The sequence below is a fragment of the Amborella trichopoda genome, chromosome 11 (genome assembly GCF_054954075.1).
Source record: "Amborella trichopoda isolate Santa Cruz 75 chromosome 11, AtrichopodaSantaCruz75HAP2 v2.0, whole genome shotgun sequence".
In the NCBI taxonomy this organism is placed as follows: Eukaryota; Viridiplantae; Streptophyta; class Magnoliopsida; order Amborellales; family Amborellaceae; genus Amborella; species Amborella trichopoda.
In genome coordinates, this window is record NC_142346.1 from 4,484,915 (window position 1) to 4,505,070 (window position 20,156).

General features: G+C 34.8%; 1 protein-coding gene across 1 annotated transcript; it reads right to left on the reverse strand.

Annotated features, from left to right (window-relative positions):
- Positions 1 to 4,420: 4,420 nt before the first annotated feature.
- LOC18441231 (putative mannitol dehydrogenase) lies at positions 4,421 to 10,145 on the reverse strand. Its single transcript, XM_006851352.4, has 5 exons — positions 9,816 to 10,145; positions 8,522 to 8,635; positions 5,457 to 5,970; positions 5,012 to 5,165; positions 4,421 to 4,806 (listed from the first exon to the last, which is right to left on the reverse strand). The coding sequence occupies exons 1-5, from the start codon at positions 9,911 to 9,913 to the stop codon at positions 4,607 to 4,609; spliced, it is 1,080 nt and encodes a 359-aa protein (XP_006851415.2). The 5' UTR covers positions 9,914 to 10,145; the 3' UTR covers positions 4,421 to 4,606.
- Between the last annotated feature and the right edge of the window lie 10,011 nt (positions 10,146 to 20,156).

Below are 20,156 nucleotides of genomic sequence, written 5' to 3' on the forward strand. Positions count from 1 at the left end.
TTTTAAAGTTTAAAAATTTTGTTTTTTTCATATTCATGATCAGCCTAGATCATAAATCCCTAAAATTTAAGATCAAAATTACATCTTTAAGTTGGATTTGAAAGGGGGCTCACATGTGTAAATATGAGTCCGCTGACTTAAAGAGACCCCTTTCATATATTAATGGAAAAAGTTTATTCCTAAAGTGCACCTCAAAATCCCTCGGAAAATGCTGTTTCAATTTTGGACAACCATCTAATTGATCATCTCGACATCTAGATGTATGCATATGAAAAACAAAAGATTTTGAGTCCCAAAAATAGTGAATCTTGTAACACATTATTTGGACTGTCAATTTTCAAGATTTTCATATGTTTATAGATCTACTCGATTTAAACTATTTTTTAGAGTTTAAAATTTTATAATTAGAAATAAATATATATTCGCAGGCCATCCTAAGAATTTTGTACCCCAAAATTACATTTAACGATAAAATTTGAAGGTGCTCCTTTCTTCGATCGATTAAGGTTGCAATCTTATGCAAACCACACCCTATTTAATAAGAATACAGTTTCTATAAGGTCTAGGCTTTATGAAAATAAAGTAAAGTCTTACCTCGAATTCTCGTCCAAAAAGTATTTTGGGCATCGAAAATCTCTATGATGGCTTTAAAATTAATTTCCACTACGAGCTATGAAATTTGAAGAGAAAAAATTGGTAAAGATCTTGCACGTGAACACTTATATTTAGGGTGAAATAGACAGCCTAGCTAATGTATTATAATATACACTATTTTTAGAACTTTAAAACCTAGATTTTTTTTACCACCATAATGGTCAAGGCCTAGATGATCGATTTGAAAGACTTCCAACATGAGAACTACAATTTTTTTCTGAATTTTGAGGTGCCCTACCAAACTATTTTCCTATTAATAATGGACTTGAGGGAAAAACTACTTTCCCTAACTATTTTCCTATTAACAATAATGGACTTGAGGCAAAAGCTACTTTCCCTAGCGAAGGTTGAGGCAAACCATTATCACAACCTTTGTCTGCCCATGCCATAACAAGAGATTCTACTTTAGGTTAGTGAGGGAGCGGAGACTTTTATAAAGATAGGATGAAGGTCATATGAGAAAGATAGTGGAGCCTCTAGTTCGACTTTACCATCGGATAATAATAAAAAAAAAATTATTATAAAGAGAGTATTTATTTTTTGTACATAGATGTCACAATCATTATTGTCTTTTAAATTTCAAAATGGGTGATTGTAACGGGTCATTGAATAGATACAGAGTTCCAAAAAACAATTTCTTAGACTTCATAACTCACCCCAAACGGTCTAATTTGACATCTAATGAGAAGAATGATTGTGACCTTCATGCACGAAAGATAAATGTCTATTTGTAGACAATCCCATATAAAAAAAAAAAAAAAGGTAGTGGAATCAAGCTTAACAATAATATTGGTCTCTCAAACTCCTCTCACAATAGCTATACTATCTCCTCCATCTCAAGTCCCTGCTCAACCTATAGGAAAGTCACACTTTTCCTATCCTCGCTTGAGAGAGAAGGAGAGAAATTTTTTTCATGTTTCCGAGTTATTTTCTATATTTGGTAGAATGATGCATCGATATTCAATTTCGAGAAGTTGCTTGTTTAGGGAAAGGGGTTGGGGTCGTGGTAATAGCAACCCCACCCCCTAGTAATCACGTTTCATGTTGTAATTTCCAATTCTACTGACATCCTCCACTAACACCTTTAAAAAAACTTAACTCTTAAACTATTTGAAAAAATGAATAAAGCATCCCTTTGTCACTGAATTACCAAAAAATTTAGAAGTTGATTATTTATTAATGATAGATTGAAGGGGCTGAAGTTACTTTCAACAAGAGAAAATAGTTTCTCCCATGGAACCGAAAAGCCTGGGGATGAACCTCCATTTTTTCTCGATTAAAAGGCCCCATTGACCATAGTGGAATCCCTAATTTCTCTTTCTTTCTCTATCTCTATCTCTCTCCATCGATCCGCAGGAGTTCAGAGAGAGAAAGAGTACAATGGGATGGTACGTAAGCAGTGAGAAAGAAAGGGAGATGGATAGTGGAAATGAGAGAGAAAGAGAGGGAAAGGTAAGGGCATAATCATGTTTAATGTCTTGACTCCCTGAAATTGAGCTATTTAACATTTTGATGTAATTTGCTAAATTTGAAAACTCATTTTGTCACTTTTATATGTCATTTGATGGACTATTGAAATTGTATAGTAAAAGATGGATAATTATGTTAAATACTTCAAATCTTAGGTATAGTTTGACAAATTTCCTTAAACACTTAGCCCATACCTTTTGGATAATTCAAAGAATAAAAAAAATAAAGAAAAAGGACTTGATCGTAATATAAAACTTATGCGGGATCATTTTAAATACCATAAAATAAAGAATGGGAAATTTATTAAAATACTTCTAAGAGATGAACTTTTTAATAATCATTTAAATCTTTTCCTTTAATTTCAGAAATTCCATTAGGACAATTATGAACACGAGTCAGTAGTTAAAAACCAGTAAAATGTTAAATGAATAATAATTTTAGTTCATTTTAATAACTTTTCTTAAAAAAATTTTGACATTAATTCCAAGACAATTTGACGTAATTGTCTAACTTACCCCAAAATAGTGAAGAACAGAAGTGGCAGTTGTTTAGTTTTTGTCTTTCTAGTAATTAAAACAACAATAAACTGCTTTCCATGTAAATGGTTGATTTTAAATTTATAACTCGATGGGGTTGCAATAAACATAAATTAAAATCAATTAAAATAAATGAAACAAGCTTAACTGAACATTGGGTCACTAATCCGATTTGGATCACCGATTTTTTAAACATTGGGTTAGAGAGAAAGAGAGATCAACTTCGTTAAGCAAAATAAAAAGAGATAAGCAAGGATCTTAGATTTGTGGGAAACCAGTCCTAAAGAGATGGTTCATTTAATTCGATTCAAGCTTCAATTTTATCTTTCCTATAGAGAGGTTTTTTAGCTCACCACAACATCGACATGTTTGGTTCAATGGAAAGACGACCACCCATAAGAAAGCACTTTCCTACATACCATCATGCCAATGTAAAAATAACATAAATGTATTTCGTGCTTTGTATGAAATTGCTTTGCCACAAACAGGCCTTACAAATGAGAAACTCTCTTAAAGAGTGAGTTTTTCATCAAATGTACCTCAGTGGTCATGTCATTGGGAATTTCTCCATGAGTGGTATTCCTTATTAGCGTTCCTATAACTATGGCAGATATTTCTCACATTTCATAGAGCGGTGTGCCACACAAAGATTTTTTTTTCTCGGAGAGATATATAGCACTCTAGCAGTGTGCCCCATGAAGTTTTCTGGATACATATATCTCATGAACCAAACATGAGAAAGCAGTGAGGTCAACATAAATCTCTCTCTTAGATAGAGATTTTCGAGAAGCCAAATTTAGAATGCGTTATTTTTGTAAGCTTCTCAAGGACCCCTAACTTGCGGAATCGAGAATCCCAAATATCGGGATTCCACCCAAGATCGTGTGCATGATTGGCTAAATGCAAAGTAGATGAATACAACTATAAATTGAGTACAAGAAATAAAGCAAACATAAAAATCACACCACAACAACATACGTTTTACGTGGTTCACTCTATAAATCTACATCCACGGCCTCGGCAAATAGAAATCCATTATATCAATGAAGATTACAGTTTTGGATTACAAGAGATAATACCTATCCCTAAACATCGGTAAAGTACCACCACTGATTTTCCCTTCTAAACCCGATCTCCGACCAAGCAACATCGTCAATCTCTATCTTCTTTCTCACCACAATATCGCTACCGGAAAGATAACCATAAGAGCAATTGAAAGATTTTCTCTCTGAAAATGGAAACATTACCAACCTAAAACTCATGGGAATACCGCCTCTCTCTCGGATGCCATATGTCTCTCTCTCTTGGAGACCCACCTCCATATTGGACATCCATTCCCGTAACTCCCCCTTAAAAGTATAAGATATTATGTCTTCATTGAGTATTTTATATAGATATCACTTTCTTGCTTATCAAAAAAGTCCATTTTTTTTTACCATAATGCCATTAATCTTTAGAAAAAAACACGTCTATAGTGATTTGGCTATCACCAAACCCGACAACTTTTCCATAGACTCAAATGATTACTCATCATTCGTATCTGTATTCATATCCCTCTAAGTGTATCAATGCTCATTAGAAAAGAGAGTAGAAAAAAGATATTAGAAGCATAAATATCAAGCACAACATTTGAACATGATTTTTTCCATAAAATTAACATTTAAAAGGAACTCAATGATGAGTAATTTCCAACATTCCATTCCATGGTAAACAAGACAAAAAAAACAAAGGTAAGGCACTCATCATGTAGCTAGTTTCTAGGGAAGAAAACTATATTCTCAATGGTGAATATCTCAAGAATTCAAGGTTCAATTCTCAAAATCAGAGCATAGTGCACAATAGTTCCCCTCCTAGAAATCAAAAATGAGGAGACAGGAGAAAACAGAATGAAAACAACAATTCATAGTCTTATTAAGTCTTGTAAAGCCCACCAAGTGGACTTTAGTTTAAGCTGACAAGGAGTTGGCCACATCAATAACAAAGCGATATCTCACATCAGCATTAGCCAACCTCTCCATGGCAGTGTTCACATAGTCTATCTTTATAACCTCAATATCAGCAGTGATGTTGTGTTTTCCGGCAAAATCGATCATTTCTTGTGTCTCTTTCATCCCACCAATGTGGCTTCCTCCTATAAGCTTCCTCCCTACGACAATAACCAAGTAGAATCGGTCATATCCCAACCAGTGAGGCTTGATTTTTCTAATAGCTTAAGGTCTTTGGCGTGTTAGTCGAAAGTAGTGGAACCCTAACAGTACCCTCAGTTATACATATGACTCTGAATGAAATGAAAGAAATAAAAAAATCAAATAAGACCTACAAGAGAGAGAGATAAGGACACTATTTCTTACCAAAAATTAAGGGGAAAACAGGAAATTGGAAGGCCTGTTCTGGCAGTCCCACCATAATCAGTTTTCCGTTGGCCTTGAGTAAAGAGAACAATGGTACCAATGGGTGTTTGGCGGAAACTGTGTCGAGGATATAATCCATGGTACCCATAGCAGCCTGAAGCAAAATTAAACAAACAAAAGCAACCATAAATATGGAATGGACTTCATATGTATAAACAGATCAAAGCATACAATGTTCTTGGCAGTAATCCATCCAACTAACTAATAACTAGGAGGTGTTTGATGAATTATCCAGCTTTAAACATGGATCAAAAGCAATTGCCAAAAAGAAATCATTCACAACATATAATTACCATCAAATACATATCCAAGACAATCATTTACCCATATATTACTTACTAGTTAAACAACATGGAATTAAAAGTATTTCGGTTTGATTTCTTACCTGCATTTGCTCAGGATCGCGGCTCACTAGAAACTTATCAGCACCAAGTATCTCGATAGCCTCTTTCTCCTTGCTAGGAGATGTACTAATGACTGTAATTTTGACCCCAAAAGCCTTGGCAAACTTTACAGCCACATGACCAAGTCCACCAAGCCCAACAATCCCAAGATGCTTACCAGGTTCTGCAAGGCCATAATATTTCATGGGGCTATACGCAGTGATCCCTGCGCATAGCAAAGGAGCAGCAGCATCGAGAGGTAGGTTTTCAGGGAAACGAACAACATAACGCTTGTCAACAACGAACTTGTCTGAATAGCCACCATAGGTTATAGTGCTATCATAGTTGATTGAGTTATAGGTAAAGATCCCTTTGGGGCATAGATTTTCAAGGCTTTGCTCGCAAGCCTCGCAAGTATGGCATGCCCCAACCATGCACCCAACCCCGACTTTGTCACCCACCTTGAACTCCTTCACATTGCTTCCGACCTCTGTTACCATCCCTGCTATCTCGTGCCTGTCAAGGATTGTTTATTAGAATCTGCATTTTACAAATTCAAAATAATATTTTATGAAATTTATGAAAAAAATTACATAAAATTAATTAATCCAGAGAACATATGGAAAGAAACTCAGTGTGTGCTATCATATATGACTCATGGTTAAGGTTCAAGTTACTGCTAAGGTGATGAGGATATCGGGTTCTAATTCCAGAAACTCATTGTAACTCTTCTGAATTTAATCTTTTTCAGGCCTTTCATATTCAACATAGCTAAAGAAGTTAATCAAAGAATAGCAAAATTGACAAAAAAAGAATTAATGCAACCAGAAATCATGCCACTTGATTTCAAAAAGGGTGCGGTTTATATAACGCTGAGGCCCTACACAATCAAAGTAAGGCGCAATGTTGAAAGATGTTATTTCAGTACTAGAGATCTTATTGATGGCCCGGAAATATATTTTCATCTCTAATTATAAAATTAAAGAATTAAAAATATTATAGATTGAGAAGATCAATGAACCCTTGATAATCGTGAAAATTGGCCAGAAAATGTGTCATATGATGCACTATTTTCAAGACTAGAAATCCATTTTTTCTCATGCCTATACATCTTAAGGTCGAGATGATCGATTTGAGGACTTTTGGGCATCGAAATAACTTCTTCTACTGAATTTTTGAGGTGCATCTTAATTTGATTGTTTAGGGCATCGCCTTATATAAACTTTTTCCAATATTTTGAAACTTCCACTTAGTAGAGGTGAGCTTGGAATCAATGTAGGGGAGTAAACACACATGGAAATCGACAAAAACTATGTAATAAATATCAATATCTAAAAAAAAGAAAAGAAAAAGTACAAAAAAATAATCCTAACTATCTGATATTTGTGAATTGTGGGGTTGGTAAGTCAGCTTACACACATTCAAATGCCTATCGAAAATTGCCAGATTGGTAGTCTCAACCACTATGATCATGAATCTAAAAACACAGATTTTGAACCTGAAAATAGTTTATCATAAATCTTTTTCTTTTTTCTTTAGTGGTTCAAGTTAATTCTCCACAGGTCATCATATCTGTAGTATTTTCTAAGCTGCAAAAATTGTGGATCTATAACAAAACTATGTCTAGAGTGACTTAAGATATGTTGCAGTTCCTAAATCTATAAAAATCCAAAGTGAACACATGCAGCCAGAGATGCACAAACTATCAATAAATATTCAGCCACAAAAAAAAAAAGAAAAAAAAGGAAAAAAAAAGAAGGTTGGCCGTAATTGTTTCAAGATTTTATTTCTCCATATGTGCACGGTAATACTTTTAATGAAAATTGTGGCAGTGGTACCACATTATACTCGAATGTGTTTGCTTGCTACGAATGCATTAAACTACCGAAATTATTTGTTCGAAGACCAATACAACAATTTAGAGAAGGTAAACCTTTAGATATGACTCCACCCACATAAAGTATATGAGACCCCTGCTCTCAGCTGTCTGATAATAGTAAAATTGGCTCTTGAACATTAGATCTTGATACGATGGCTTATTTTTAATTTTTATTCTATGAATCAGTGTACATAAAAATTTGGACCGCACATACATCTAACAGGGGCACACACGATAAAAATAACAAAAACATATTTATATGATAATAATTACCAAAATAACTTAAAGTTTTCAGGGGCATTTTAATCCTTTAATTCTATAAAAAAATAATGCTTCTCCTTTTTGCTAGGTGCACCTCAATAAAAAGGGGGACACTCCAAATTTCACTTACAAACATTTCCTAGAAAAAAAGATTAAAAATTCAACATTATTTGACATGACATTGTAAGATGAGTAATCCCCTGCATCCGTTTAGATGGGGCATTCGAGAAACGAGGTTACATATATTTCATAAATAGGCGGGGTCACATATAAAGCTTTCCTATAAAGATATCATGCCTCACGGGATTTATTGAGGATGGTTAGATACTTCTCACCGTGCACCACCCAATTTAATGGAAATTACATTTAATGGACATTAATATGTTCCTTGTATAGTTTTTTCCTCCTTAATTACTATCCATAAATTTCAAAATTTCCCCTACTAAAGATAGTAAATTAGTTAACTTACGGTTGACATTTGGCTTGAGTTTATTGTTAAGCAATATGACGAGTTTAAAACTTAGGAAGTTAGCATTTCCAAAAAATTATAATATTTATTTATTTGTTTTCCAAAAAAAGGCATTTCACTAATTGAAAATAAGGAAAATAAGAAAAAATTTTTATAACACAACATGAAGCAAATCTAATAAGTTATTGGAATATTGACAAAGGAAAAGTTTGTGATGCACCATTGATTTATGGTAAATGGTGCAATATAAAGGCATCATCATCGTCTATGTCATTATCAACGTCAAAGACTTTTCCCAACTAAATGTAGTCGGATATACGAATCTTGACTATTTCTTATATTTTTTCTCACTACTCCAAACCATATTCTTTTGGCCCTGTACCATCAGTGTATGTGTATAATACAGTAATTGACTAAACACAAAAAAAAGGACCAAAATGGGGTGAGCTTTCACTTACCCTGGCACAACTGGATAGATGGCGTTTCGCCATTCATTTCTAATGCAGTGAAGATCAGAATGGCACATCCCACAGTACGCAATCTTTATCGTTACGTCTTCTTCACCATTTGCCCTGAAATGAACCAATAAATTCCAGAACTATTAAATAGAGTATGGTCTTCTATCACCATCATCAAATCATTATTTCAATTATTTGGAGTGGGCTACACAAATATTGTTTCTCTTTAGAATTTATAAAAACTTATATCAAAATTTCAGGTTGGTTGTCTACATAGCACAACCCTCTTCTTTAACCCCGGCTTGGGACCGATATGAGCTGCCCGGAGGAGTTGACATTAGTCCATCAAATATAATAACAGAAAATTAGTTAAAAAAGTCAACAGAACTTCCCTACGCTTTTGAGTCAAATATAAAATAATATGTGGCAAGAAGTGATAAAAAATATTGTAGTATAGGCAAGAAGCAATACCCTGAAACAGTACTGTAAAATAGGTAAAAACAGTTGCGTTAGATGTCAAAATCAACGACAAAAAAACTTATATAATATAGAATATGGTAAAGGACATCTACCCTTTAAAACCGAGTTGGTCTGAGCACAATGAAACAATATAATATGCAACAGAAACTATAAAAAGTAACCGGGATTGGTTTATGAGAAAAAAAACGAAAAAGAAAAAACGAAGACCCAATAATGGTTAACAAAAAAAAAAAAAAAAAAAGAAAAAAAAAAAAAGACTTGTCAAAAAAAAAAAAAGACACACAGATCTAAGTACGGACGAAGCATTATAAATTGATGACATCAAGGGCATCCACAAGTACGAAAAGACATGAAAAAAGATGAAGACCCGAGTCCTCATCAATCGCAATTGAAAAAGCCAAAAAAAAAACGTTTATGAACACTCAGCAAGCAAGGGTTTTTTTTTTTATTTCTCTTATATTCTAGTTTTCATTCCCACTCACACCATCCCACTTATACATTCAAAAAACTAACTCAAATGTTGTCATTGTTAATTTCTATAAAAAAGTTTCATATTTTTTTTGGTAGGTGGGGAGAGAGCCTCTACCCTGGGTTGAAATTGAGCTAGTATGCAAATCGTCAAGCGCTAACTAACTAAGCCCGAGCTCATTTCCGTTTCCAGAAGTTATTGCTATTTACTGCTATAATCTTTCGAATATCAACAGGGAGAACAGATCATTCGTCTAAAAGCTTGAATAAGGAAGATTAACGTGAACCAAAAGAACTCGAGAAAAAATAAAAAAAAAAAGGCACCCAAAAGAAGAAAACAAGGTACCTGCGAGAGAAGTTGAAGGGAGATAGAACACCAGAGGCATCCCTTGCAGCCCAACCCACAACCTTTTGAGGGTGCTCGTTTTCTGGAGAAATCGACATTTTTTTAGAGAGAGAAAGTGGTGAATGTATTCTCTTAGAGAGAGAAAGTGGTGAATGAAGTCTCTCTTCCCTCCTTACTTATCAAAAGTGGGGAATGAGTCTCTTAAGCAAAAGTGGTGAATGAATTCTCGCTTCTCTCTTTTAATCAAAAAAAATATCACTACTCTCTATTTATCAAAAGAAAAACTCTCTCTCTCTCTCTCTCTAGATGGGAATGAGGAGCAAAATAGCATATGGTCCAGAAGGGTGGTGTGGTATTTGTACAGGAGGAGAGCGTGGTGCTTAAATGGCCACCGCATGGGCACACACCTAGTATTCGACGCATGCGTTTAAATGCCTCTCCTTTCCAAAATCTATCACCAGATTTTGGTTCCAAATTTTTTTGGACCGCAATGATTAATATGAAATTACTAAATAAAAGTAATCTATCTTGAAAATTTTTTTATTTTATTTTAGTAGTAAAAAAATCCATCTTTGAGAAAGTTAAGTCGTAACGACTTCAATGTAGTTTTAGACTATCACATACCCTTCTTTAGCCAATTTTGGGATCGAAACCAAAATACTTCATCATATAGGGAGTATAAAATAAGTGCTTTAGAATCACAATTTTCTTTTTTTTTTTTGACAATGTTATTTATTGATCAATCACAAAAATTACAACCTTTCAGAAAGTAAAAACATCTGAAATAAACAATGGATGCAAAGACACCCCTCGTTTTGTCAATCCATGATAAATGTCATTAGCTTCCCTATACATATGCTGATAGACCCTCGCACATATCTATAATATCTAGCCATTTCCTCCTCAAATTCCAAGGTGGTCTTGAAGTCTTTTTACACCAATTAATCACATTTAAGGAATCCCCCTAAAAAATGCATGGCATCTTGATATTTTCCTGATGTAGAATCTGAATTCCACACTCCAACGCAGCCAATTCTGCCTTATTACCTGTTACTTCCCCACATGAGCCAGCAAAACAAAAGATCACCTCTCCATTTGCATCACGCAGAATCCCTCTAACCCTAGATAGGCCTGAGTTTCCTAATGAGCTCCTATCAAAATTAAGTTTGATAGTCCTTATTATAGGAGGGATCCATCTACCTTTTGGTCTGACTTTCAACACATTATGAAGCATCAAATTATGCAAATTAATCTCAACATCTAGGACCACAATCTTCTAATTCTTCATTTCAAGCCCATAGTCCCTAATGCTCAATACTTTGGGGCCAGTTTGGGTGTACCTAAAATTGCAATATTTTCCAATGACAAGAAAAAAAGGATTGAGATAGCAACTGGAACCGTTTTGATAACCCCATTAGATTTTATTCCCCAACAAAACAGATTATGATGCTAAGCCAAATTTGCCCAAAAATGTGAGCGCTCAATTTTTTTTTTCGCTTCCTCTTCGCGCCTTTCCCCCAAACCTTCCCTCTTTGAGTCACACTTACAAAACCCTCTCTCCCGCTCTCAAACAGGTCTCACAGCTCTTTCATTCTTCACGCCCTTTCCCCAAACTTACCTACTATGAGTCGCACTTATAAAAGTCTATCTCCCACTCTCAAGCAAGTCTCACAACTCTTTCCTTCTCTCATTTTCAACGTTGCAGATCCCATCTCCCAGTACTAGTTCGACTTTCTCTCTCTAAGAAATGAACATTTCAATCTTTCTATCTCTAGAAAGCCGTGCCCCTAATTTCCCAGGGCTCTCCCTAGCATTTCAACGGGTTGCTGGAGAGTTATTTTTTTGCCATTTTCGACTGCTCTATGGAGATAAAAAATATGCAAAACAGTATACCAACATAAAGAAAAAATACGAATTTAGAATTTATTGCAACGCATCCAAACATACATATCTGGCAAATAAATTTTTTTTCTCATATTTTAATAGACATCTAAACAGTCTAACAACATAATAAAATAAAACGATAATGTTTCTCAATTGAGGAGGAAAAAAATGCATTTTTTTTCAATGTGAATATTTTTTTCTTTGACATTCAAACTGGGCCTTGGTCTTTGGTTTTCTATGTTGCTTGTCCAACCTCACAGGTTTAAAGTTATGAAAAGCGTCTTTGGTCTTTGACACATGGGTCGTAATACTTAAGTCAAGATACTAAGATGTGTACTTGAGATCGACTAGGATGCTCTCAAAGACAACACAAGCATATTCTTTATTCCCGCCATTGTTTTTGTTAAACATACAATTCTTAGCTATACGTCCAACTTTCTTGCATATAAAGCTATGGCCCCCATATATTTTAATAAATTTAAATTTATTATTATTTTTTAAAAAATAATAAATATTTTTATTTTCTCTTTGAATTATTAAATACCTGAAAATGCAGTTTAAGCTTATTAAAAAAATCAATTTGAAGAAATAAAATATTGAGAGACTTCTAAAAAATTAATAGTCTAAATATTATTTATAATTTATTTAATTATTTTCAAATTAATTTTATGGGAATCGGATCCATCTTCGTTAGAAAAATGTAAAAATACTGAGAAACTCCATCTCTACTAGTGACCATGTCTCACATTCATTCAATTGACCTAGTAATTCCTATAACTCACACTCTATCGCATTGGTTCATGATTGTGCTATCAAAGCCAACCAATAAATGATAAGAATACAATCCTAGTCTATGGACTACAGGTCCCCCTAGGGACAAGCCTATGTCACACAGACCTATTCACACATATGGTAATTGGTGCATGAGGGCTATCTTTAGTGTATATACATGCAACATCCTAAATGGTGTTCTCTTCTCAGTATAACTATCATATGTAGATGTCGTGTGATGGTCTATGATGATAGTTTGACCCTTGTCCATTTATGCCTATCAATCACACAATCTCTTGGCTAACTATCCTGGACATCTCACTGACCTTATTAAGAGATCACCATGCTAACCATTCTTTATTTATTTATTTTTTTTAACATAAAAATTTGGTAACTTGGTGGGGAAGACAAGCCCTTTCAAGTAAATTAGAAGTATGCTAACCCTTCTTAGTTATGCTAAATGCCCAGGTATTATAGGGTTTTAGAGCTCAACTGGCCTAGCTCATCAAGCCTAGTTTGAATCTAGGCATTAGCATTGCCAACTTCGATACCTCTGGACTATACTCTCACTAAAGTTCATTGTTCTTCTATCATATAATTCATTACATGCTCTCATAAGGCATTTAAATGGCCACAAAAACAGAACAATATCTCCACTTTGTGTACCTAACTCTAATTCTATGTGTGTCAACTTTCTTAATCTCTCAATTTTGTTAGATTATTGACCAAGATATCGAAAGTGTGTTCCTTTGTCTTTCTTGATAAAGTTGAGAAATTTTAAAACTCATTTCGTCACCTCGATATGTCATTTGATAGACAATTGAAATTGTATATTAAAAGATGGATAAGATATTAAATAGTTCAAATCTTGGGTATAGTTTGACAAATTTCCCTAAACACTTATCCATGCCTTTTGGATAATTCAAAGAATAAAACAATGACAAAAAGGGACTTGATCATAAAATGGAACTTATGCGGGATCATTTTAAATATCATAGAAAGTACTCTTAAGAGATGAATTGTTTAACATTTTATTTAAATCTTTTTATTTAATTTCAGAAATTACATTAGAGCAATTATGAAGATCAGTCAAGTGGAGTTAAAAACCAGTAAAATGTTAAATAAATAATAATTCTAGTTCATTTTGATAACTTTTCTCAAAATAATTTTGATGTAACTTCCCCCAAAATGGTGAAGAACAAATATGACAATTGTTTAGTTTTTGTCTTTCTGGTAATTAAAACAACTATAAACCGCTTTTTATATTAATTATTGATTTCAAATTAGAATAAAATAAATTAAACAAGCTTAACATAATATTGGGTAACTAATCCGTTTTGGATCACTGATTTTTTAAACATTGGGTTAAACATTAGGAAACTATTATACTCATGACATTGGTGGAATATATATTTTGCATTACGAGCTTAATAAAAAAGCAGAGAGAGAGAGAGAGAGAGAGAGAGAGAGAGAGAGAGAGAGAGGTGGAATATATATCTTGCATTACGAGCTTAATAAAAAAACACAGAGAGAGAGAGAGAAACTTCGTTCAACAAAATAAAAAAGAGAGAATTGTGAGAAACAATATTTCTCTATATTCAATCAAATTGAATTAGACTACAATACAATTGTAGATTTATAGAGAATGTAGCAGCAATACTTGCTAAAACTATAGGATACAATTTCTATATATGTATACAATACAATTAGACACTCACACATCTCACTATCCAGTTGGCATATATGTTGTAGTTGTCATATTTGTTCACACACCCCCTCAAACTCGAGATATTTTGAAATAAATCATGGAGAGTTTGGAAAGAAAATGTGAGAACAAATACGGGGGATGAGACTTAGTGAAGAAGTCGGCGAGTTATGCTACGGTGGGTACATATGGTAATGAAATTGTGCCTGCTAGATATTCTTATCGAACATAGTGGCAATCGACTTCAATATGTTTCGTGTAGTCATGGAATTTCGGATTTTTGAAAATGTAAATAACACTCTTGTTGTCACAATAAAGTGGAGTAGGAGTAGAGAGAGTGACACCCATGTCTTCGAGCAGCCAACATGTCCAAACAATCTCGGTGGTGGTTTGTACCATTGCTCGGTATTCAGCTTCCGTAGTTGATTGAACAATTTGTTTCTATTTCTTACTTTTTCAAGAGATAAGAGAATCATCGAGAAAAATGCAGAATCCTACGGTAGATTTGTGATATTTCGGATTACCTGCAAAATCAGAGTTTGTATAGGCCCGAAGCACAAGTGAGGTAGAAGTGGAGAAAAATAAAGCTCGGTGACGGGTATCCGTGATATAAAGAATGATGTGCAAAACAGCAGCGAGATGTACCAAAGGCGGAGAACTATATGTACTGCATAAGCAACATCTGGGAGTGAAATTGTCAAGTATATCATTTTCCCAACCAGTTACGTATAAAGGTTGAGTTAGGAAGAGCTTCTCTATCAGTAGCCCGAAATTTGGCATTGATCTCAAAAGGGGTATCAACTCTCTTTGTATCATCCTGAAGTCGAGCTTGAGAAACAATCTCTGCAGCATATTTTAGTTGTGACAACAAATAACCACGAGGAGAATAAGCAACTTATAATTCAAGGAAATACCGTAAGAAACTCAAATCTTTCATTTCAAAGGTGTTAGTGAGCTTCTTTTTGATTTTGTGAATTATGCCCATATCATTACTAGAGATAATCATGGTATCCACGTATAGTAACAAGAGAGCTCGTTCTTCAGAAGTTTCAGACACAAAGAGGATTACGTCCTGATGACTTTGTCGAAATCCAACTAAAAGGACTTCATTACAAAAGTTCTCAAACTAAGCACGAGATGCTTACATATAAGGCCTGTCGAAGTTTACACACTCGATTTTTAGAATCGACAATACCAAGAGGTAACTTCATATATACGTCCTTATCAAGATTACCATTGAGAAAAATATTTTTGACATCTAATTGATAGAGATCTGAACAGGAACTACTGAGATTAGTATACGAACTGTAGTCATATGAGCGACATGAGCAAAAGTTTCTACAAAGTCAATGCCGTATTATTGATTGTAACCTTTCGCTACCGGACAGGCTTTGTATCATTCAATGCTGCCATCTGTGTTGGTTTTAATTTCATATACCCATCGATAACCTACAACAGTTTTTCCTTTCAAGAGAGGTGTCATATCCCAAGCATACGCTCGAGGGCATTCAACTCATCAACCATTGCTCTATTCCACTCAAGTTGACTTGCAGCTTCTATATAAGTCCGCTTTTTGGGAAAAGAATGAACAAAAACAAAGAATGCTTGGTGCTAAGGTAAAACGGTTTCATAGTCAGCGAGTCGAGCAAGTAGGATAGATACCCAGGTGCTCCGTCTAGGAGTAAGGAGCGACATAGGATCAATAGGTGCAGGATTCGAGCAGCTGGGACAGATACCTGCATGCTCCGTCTAGGAGCAGGGAGAGGTAGAGGATCAACAAGTACATGGTTCTGATCAGGACTGTCAGCATGAAGTGGTACAGTTCCTTCCTGAGCTTCAGATGGAAGAACACATGTGGAATTACTAGAGGAATTGGGACAAAAATCAGAGAAGGGGACCAATAAAGAAAGGTGAGAGGGTGAGAGATAATTTTTATTTTTAAAGAATGGAATGTTTCAAAAAACACCACATGTTGGGATACTCAAAGTCTTTTGGTCATGAGATCATAACATCGATATCCTTTTTGAAGGTAACCTATGAAGCATTATTTGACAAATTTTAGAGATAACTTATCTCTTTTAGTTGGGGGTAACAAGACAAAGCAAGTACAACCAAATACATAGAAGAGGGAATAATCGGGTGATCGTGTAAAGAGTTTTGAAAAGGTGTTTTGCCATATAAATTGAAGGATGGCATGATGTTGATGAGAACGATTGGTGTACGAGTAGCTTCTGCCTAAAATCCTTTTGAAACAGATATAGACAAAAGCAGGAATCTTGTGGTTTCCAAGATATGATGGATTTTACGTTCGGTAACACCATTTTATTCTGGGGTATAAGGACATGTTTTTTGGTGTTCAATATTTTTATCAGCCAAAAACTGTTGGAGTAACCCACTAATATATTCCCCTTTAGAAAATGAGCGTAATGCTTTTATCTTCGTGGAAATTTGAGTTTCTATATATGAATAAAACTGGGTGAAAATTTTATAAAATTCAATGCGATTATTCACAAAGAAAACCTATGTATAACGAGTGTGATCATCAATAAAGGTTATAAAATATCATGACCCTCCTTTAGATAGCATCAGTGCAGGACCCAATACATCAGTTTGAACAAGATCAAACATAGAAGTGAAATGAAAGTACTTCGAAAAAAAGGTAAAGCATGAGATTTAGTGAATTTGCAAGTTGCACTATGTTGGACATCAGTAAAATTTTTATTTCTAACAATAAATACTAAGCACATTGTGGGAAAATAAAAACTGTAAACGAGAACCAGAGATGTGACCAAGATGATGATGCCAAAGAGATGCGTCATCAACAGTAGAAACAATACAGAAAGAAGAGGTTGGATATGCAGCAGTCCAGGTAGTACAAATTTCCAACTTTACGTCAAGTCCCAATCAATTGCCCTAATTGCTGATCTTGTATGTAGCAAGAAGATGGAGAAAAAATACCATGATAGTTTGAACGAGTAATCTGACTGACATACAACAAATTCATGGCAAGGGAAGGAACATAATAAACATTAAAAACCCTTAATTTACCAGAAGGGTCAGAGGTAACAGATATGGAGCCTATTTTTGAAACTTTCATAGTGGCTCCATGAGCATTATAGATATTATCACAAAAAGACTTATAATCAACTGGAATTGACTCATTAGAGGGCATATGATGAGAAACTCTTGAGTCGATCAGCCAAGAGGTAGAAACAAAGTTACCTAAGAAAGAGGGGGTAGGTTCAGAGGCCAGATGTGAATGAGAAAGCATATCCTGTATTTGTTCAAGTGTAAATGTCACAGTTGGTGAAACAAGAGTGGGACTATGATATCTAGTTTGAGTTGGTGGGTACTTGAGCAATGATTGACTTGTATCAACAACAACAGCGAAGATGTGTTTCTTCTTCTTGGGCCATGTGTACTTGGTGTGTCCCAGATCTTAACAATAATTACATCTGACAGATGACATGTTCTTGGGATGGATATAGTATGAATTGCGCTGATATTGTTAAGGTACATTTGATCTCTGAGGATGGGTTGCTGCAAAAACTGTTTCTTCTTTAAAACCTGAGTTAAGAGATCTAATCTTGGTTTCTTTTGCAATTAGAAAAAAAAGAGATTGATTCAGAGTGGGGAGAAAAGTTCTTTGGACAAGGCCATTTCTGACACTTTTAAACTCTAGATAGAGTGCTATTAAAAATTCAATAACTTGAAATTCCTATTGAGATTAGGCAATTATTTTTGTACTAGGACCATCTTCAATTGTAGGTTCCATAAGTGCTTGAGCATCCCAATGTGTTTTCATAGAAGAGTAAAAGTCCTGAATGGACTGCTCTCATTGTCCGAGGGAGCGAAGTTCCTGTAGTAACTGGTACTTGCGTGCCCAATTAGTCTTATTATAAATTTTCTCAAAGAATTTTTATGCTTCTTGAGCAGTTTCGAAAGTGCTCAGATTCATTACTCTCTGATGATCCTTTCTGCCATGCTATAATTTGAGCACTATTTATACCCCATTCTTCTATTTTTCCTAGCTCATCAAGTTTCTTTTGGGTCCCATCTATATATCTGAGGAGTCATTTTCTATGAATGACATGCCACATAAACGAGGCCCAAAATATGTAGTTGGTACTATTGAGTTTAATGGGTATAAGTTGGAAAGACTCTGATTTTTCTATTGAAGGGAAAAGAATAGTGAGGGAGGAGTCAACGAGGTAAATGAGAAGGAGGGGTCAGCGCAAGCTGGGAATGAAAAGATATAGAGGGAGAGAGAAAACATAAAGAGAACATCAATAGAGAAATCTTGAGAGGATAAAGAGGGAGAGAGAAGTCGTGTGAGGAAATAGGGAGAGACCCTGAGAGAAAATAGGGAGAGAAATTGTGAGAGAAAATAGGGAGAGATCCATATAGTAGAGAGAGAGAAGTACCGTGAGATCTACAAGAGAGAGAAAATAGGGAGAGAATAGAAATACCGATAGAGCGTATAAAAAAAATAGGGATTTGAGATTAGAGACAGATTTTAAAAGAGATTGAGAGAAATCTTTGAGAGGTTAAAGAAAAATGAGAGGGATTGCAAAGATTAGAGATAGATAAGATAAAAAAGAGAGAAAGATAATATAGAGAACGAGAGATTAGAGAGAGGTTAGAGATCGAGAGAAATATCAGAGAGATACCAAGACTGATAAATAAAAGGGAGAGATAGATGAGAGAGAGAGAGAGAGAGAGAGAGAGAGAGAGAGAGAGAGAAATCTCTCATAGATAAGAGAGAAAGAGATCACATAGATAGTATAGAAAAAGTAGAGATCTGAGAGAGATTTTGAAAGAGATTGGAAGAAATGTTTGAGAGGTTAAAGAGAAATAAGATGGATTACAAAGATCAGAGATAGATAAGATAAAATAGATAGAAAGATAATAGAGGGACCGAGAGAGTAGAGAGAGGTTAGAGATCGAGAGAGAGATCAAAGAGATACTAAGATGGAGAAATAAAAGGGAAAGAGAGATCATAGACAGAGAGAGAAATCACAGAGATAAGAGCGAGAGATCACAAAGATAAGAGAGAGAGATCAGAGACCAAGAGAGAGAGAGAGAGGAGAGATCTTGAGAGAGAAAGAGAGGAGAGATAGGAGATCTGTTAGAGAGAGAAGTGGGGCATCCATGACATAGAGAGAGAGATAAGGAGACTGAGAGAGACAAAGAGAATGAGATCGAACCTCAGGAAGACTGAGAAGTGTTCTTCTGAAGAACCAAACTCTGATACTATATGAGAAACAATCATTCTCTCTATTCAATCAAATTGAATTAGACTACAATACAATCGTAGATTTATAGAGAATATACATGCAATACTTGTTAAAACTATAAGATACAGTTTCTATATATGTATAGCATACAATTAGACACTGACACATCTCAATATCCAGTTGCCATAAATGTTATAGTTGCCATATCTGTTCGCAATAAATAATGACTTTATATTTGTGGGAAACTTCTGTCCTAAAGAGAGATTTTTTCTCTACTATAGAGAGGTTTCTCAGCTCACCACAACATCCACATGTTTGGTTCAATGGACAAACAACCATTGAAATGCACTTTCTTACATAACATCCTGCCAATGTAAAAATGACGGAAATGCATTTTGTACTTATTTTGGTACGAAATTGCTTTGCTAAAAGCAGGCCTTACCAGTGGGAAACTCTCTTAAGAGAGATTTTCATCAAATATACCTCAGTGGTTCTCAACAAGAGATATTCCTTCTTTGTATGACGCAACGTTCCTATAAAAATAAGAGAGATTTCTCACATTTCATAGAGCGGTGTACCCCATGACGTTTTTTTTCTTGGAAAGAGATCTAGTGGTGTTTGAAGCTCAAAAAAAAAAGAGCTCCATGAAGTTTGTTTGGATAAATATTTCTCATTTACCAAACATGAAAAAACAAATTTAGAAGGCGTAACTTTCCCGTGGACTCGAATGATTACTCAATATTG

Excerpts from the sequence above, each read along its gene's own strand:
- LOC18441231 (XM_006851352.4), bottom strand. The coding sequence starts at position 9,913 with ATGTCGATTTCTCCAGAAAACGAGCACCCTCAAAAGGTTGTGGGTTGG. Across the intron at positions 5,166-5,456 it reads GCGATCCTGAGCAAATGCAG|GCTGCTATGGGTACCATGGA; the intron begins GTAAGAAATCAA and ends ATTTTGCTTCAG. Across the intron at positions 4,807-5,011 it reads TGTTTTCCCCTTAATTTTTG|GGAGGAAGCTTATAGGAGGA; the intron begins GTAAGAAATAGT and ends TTATTGTCGTAG.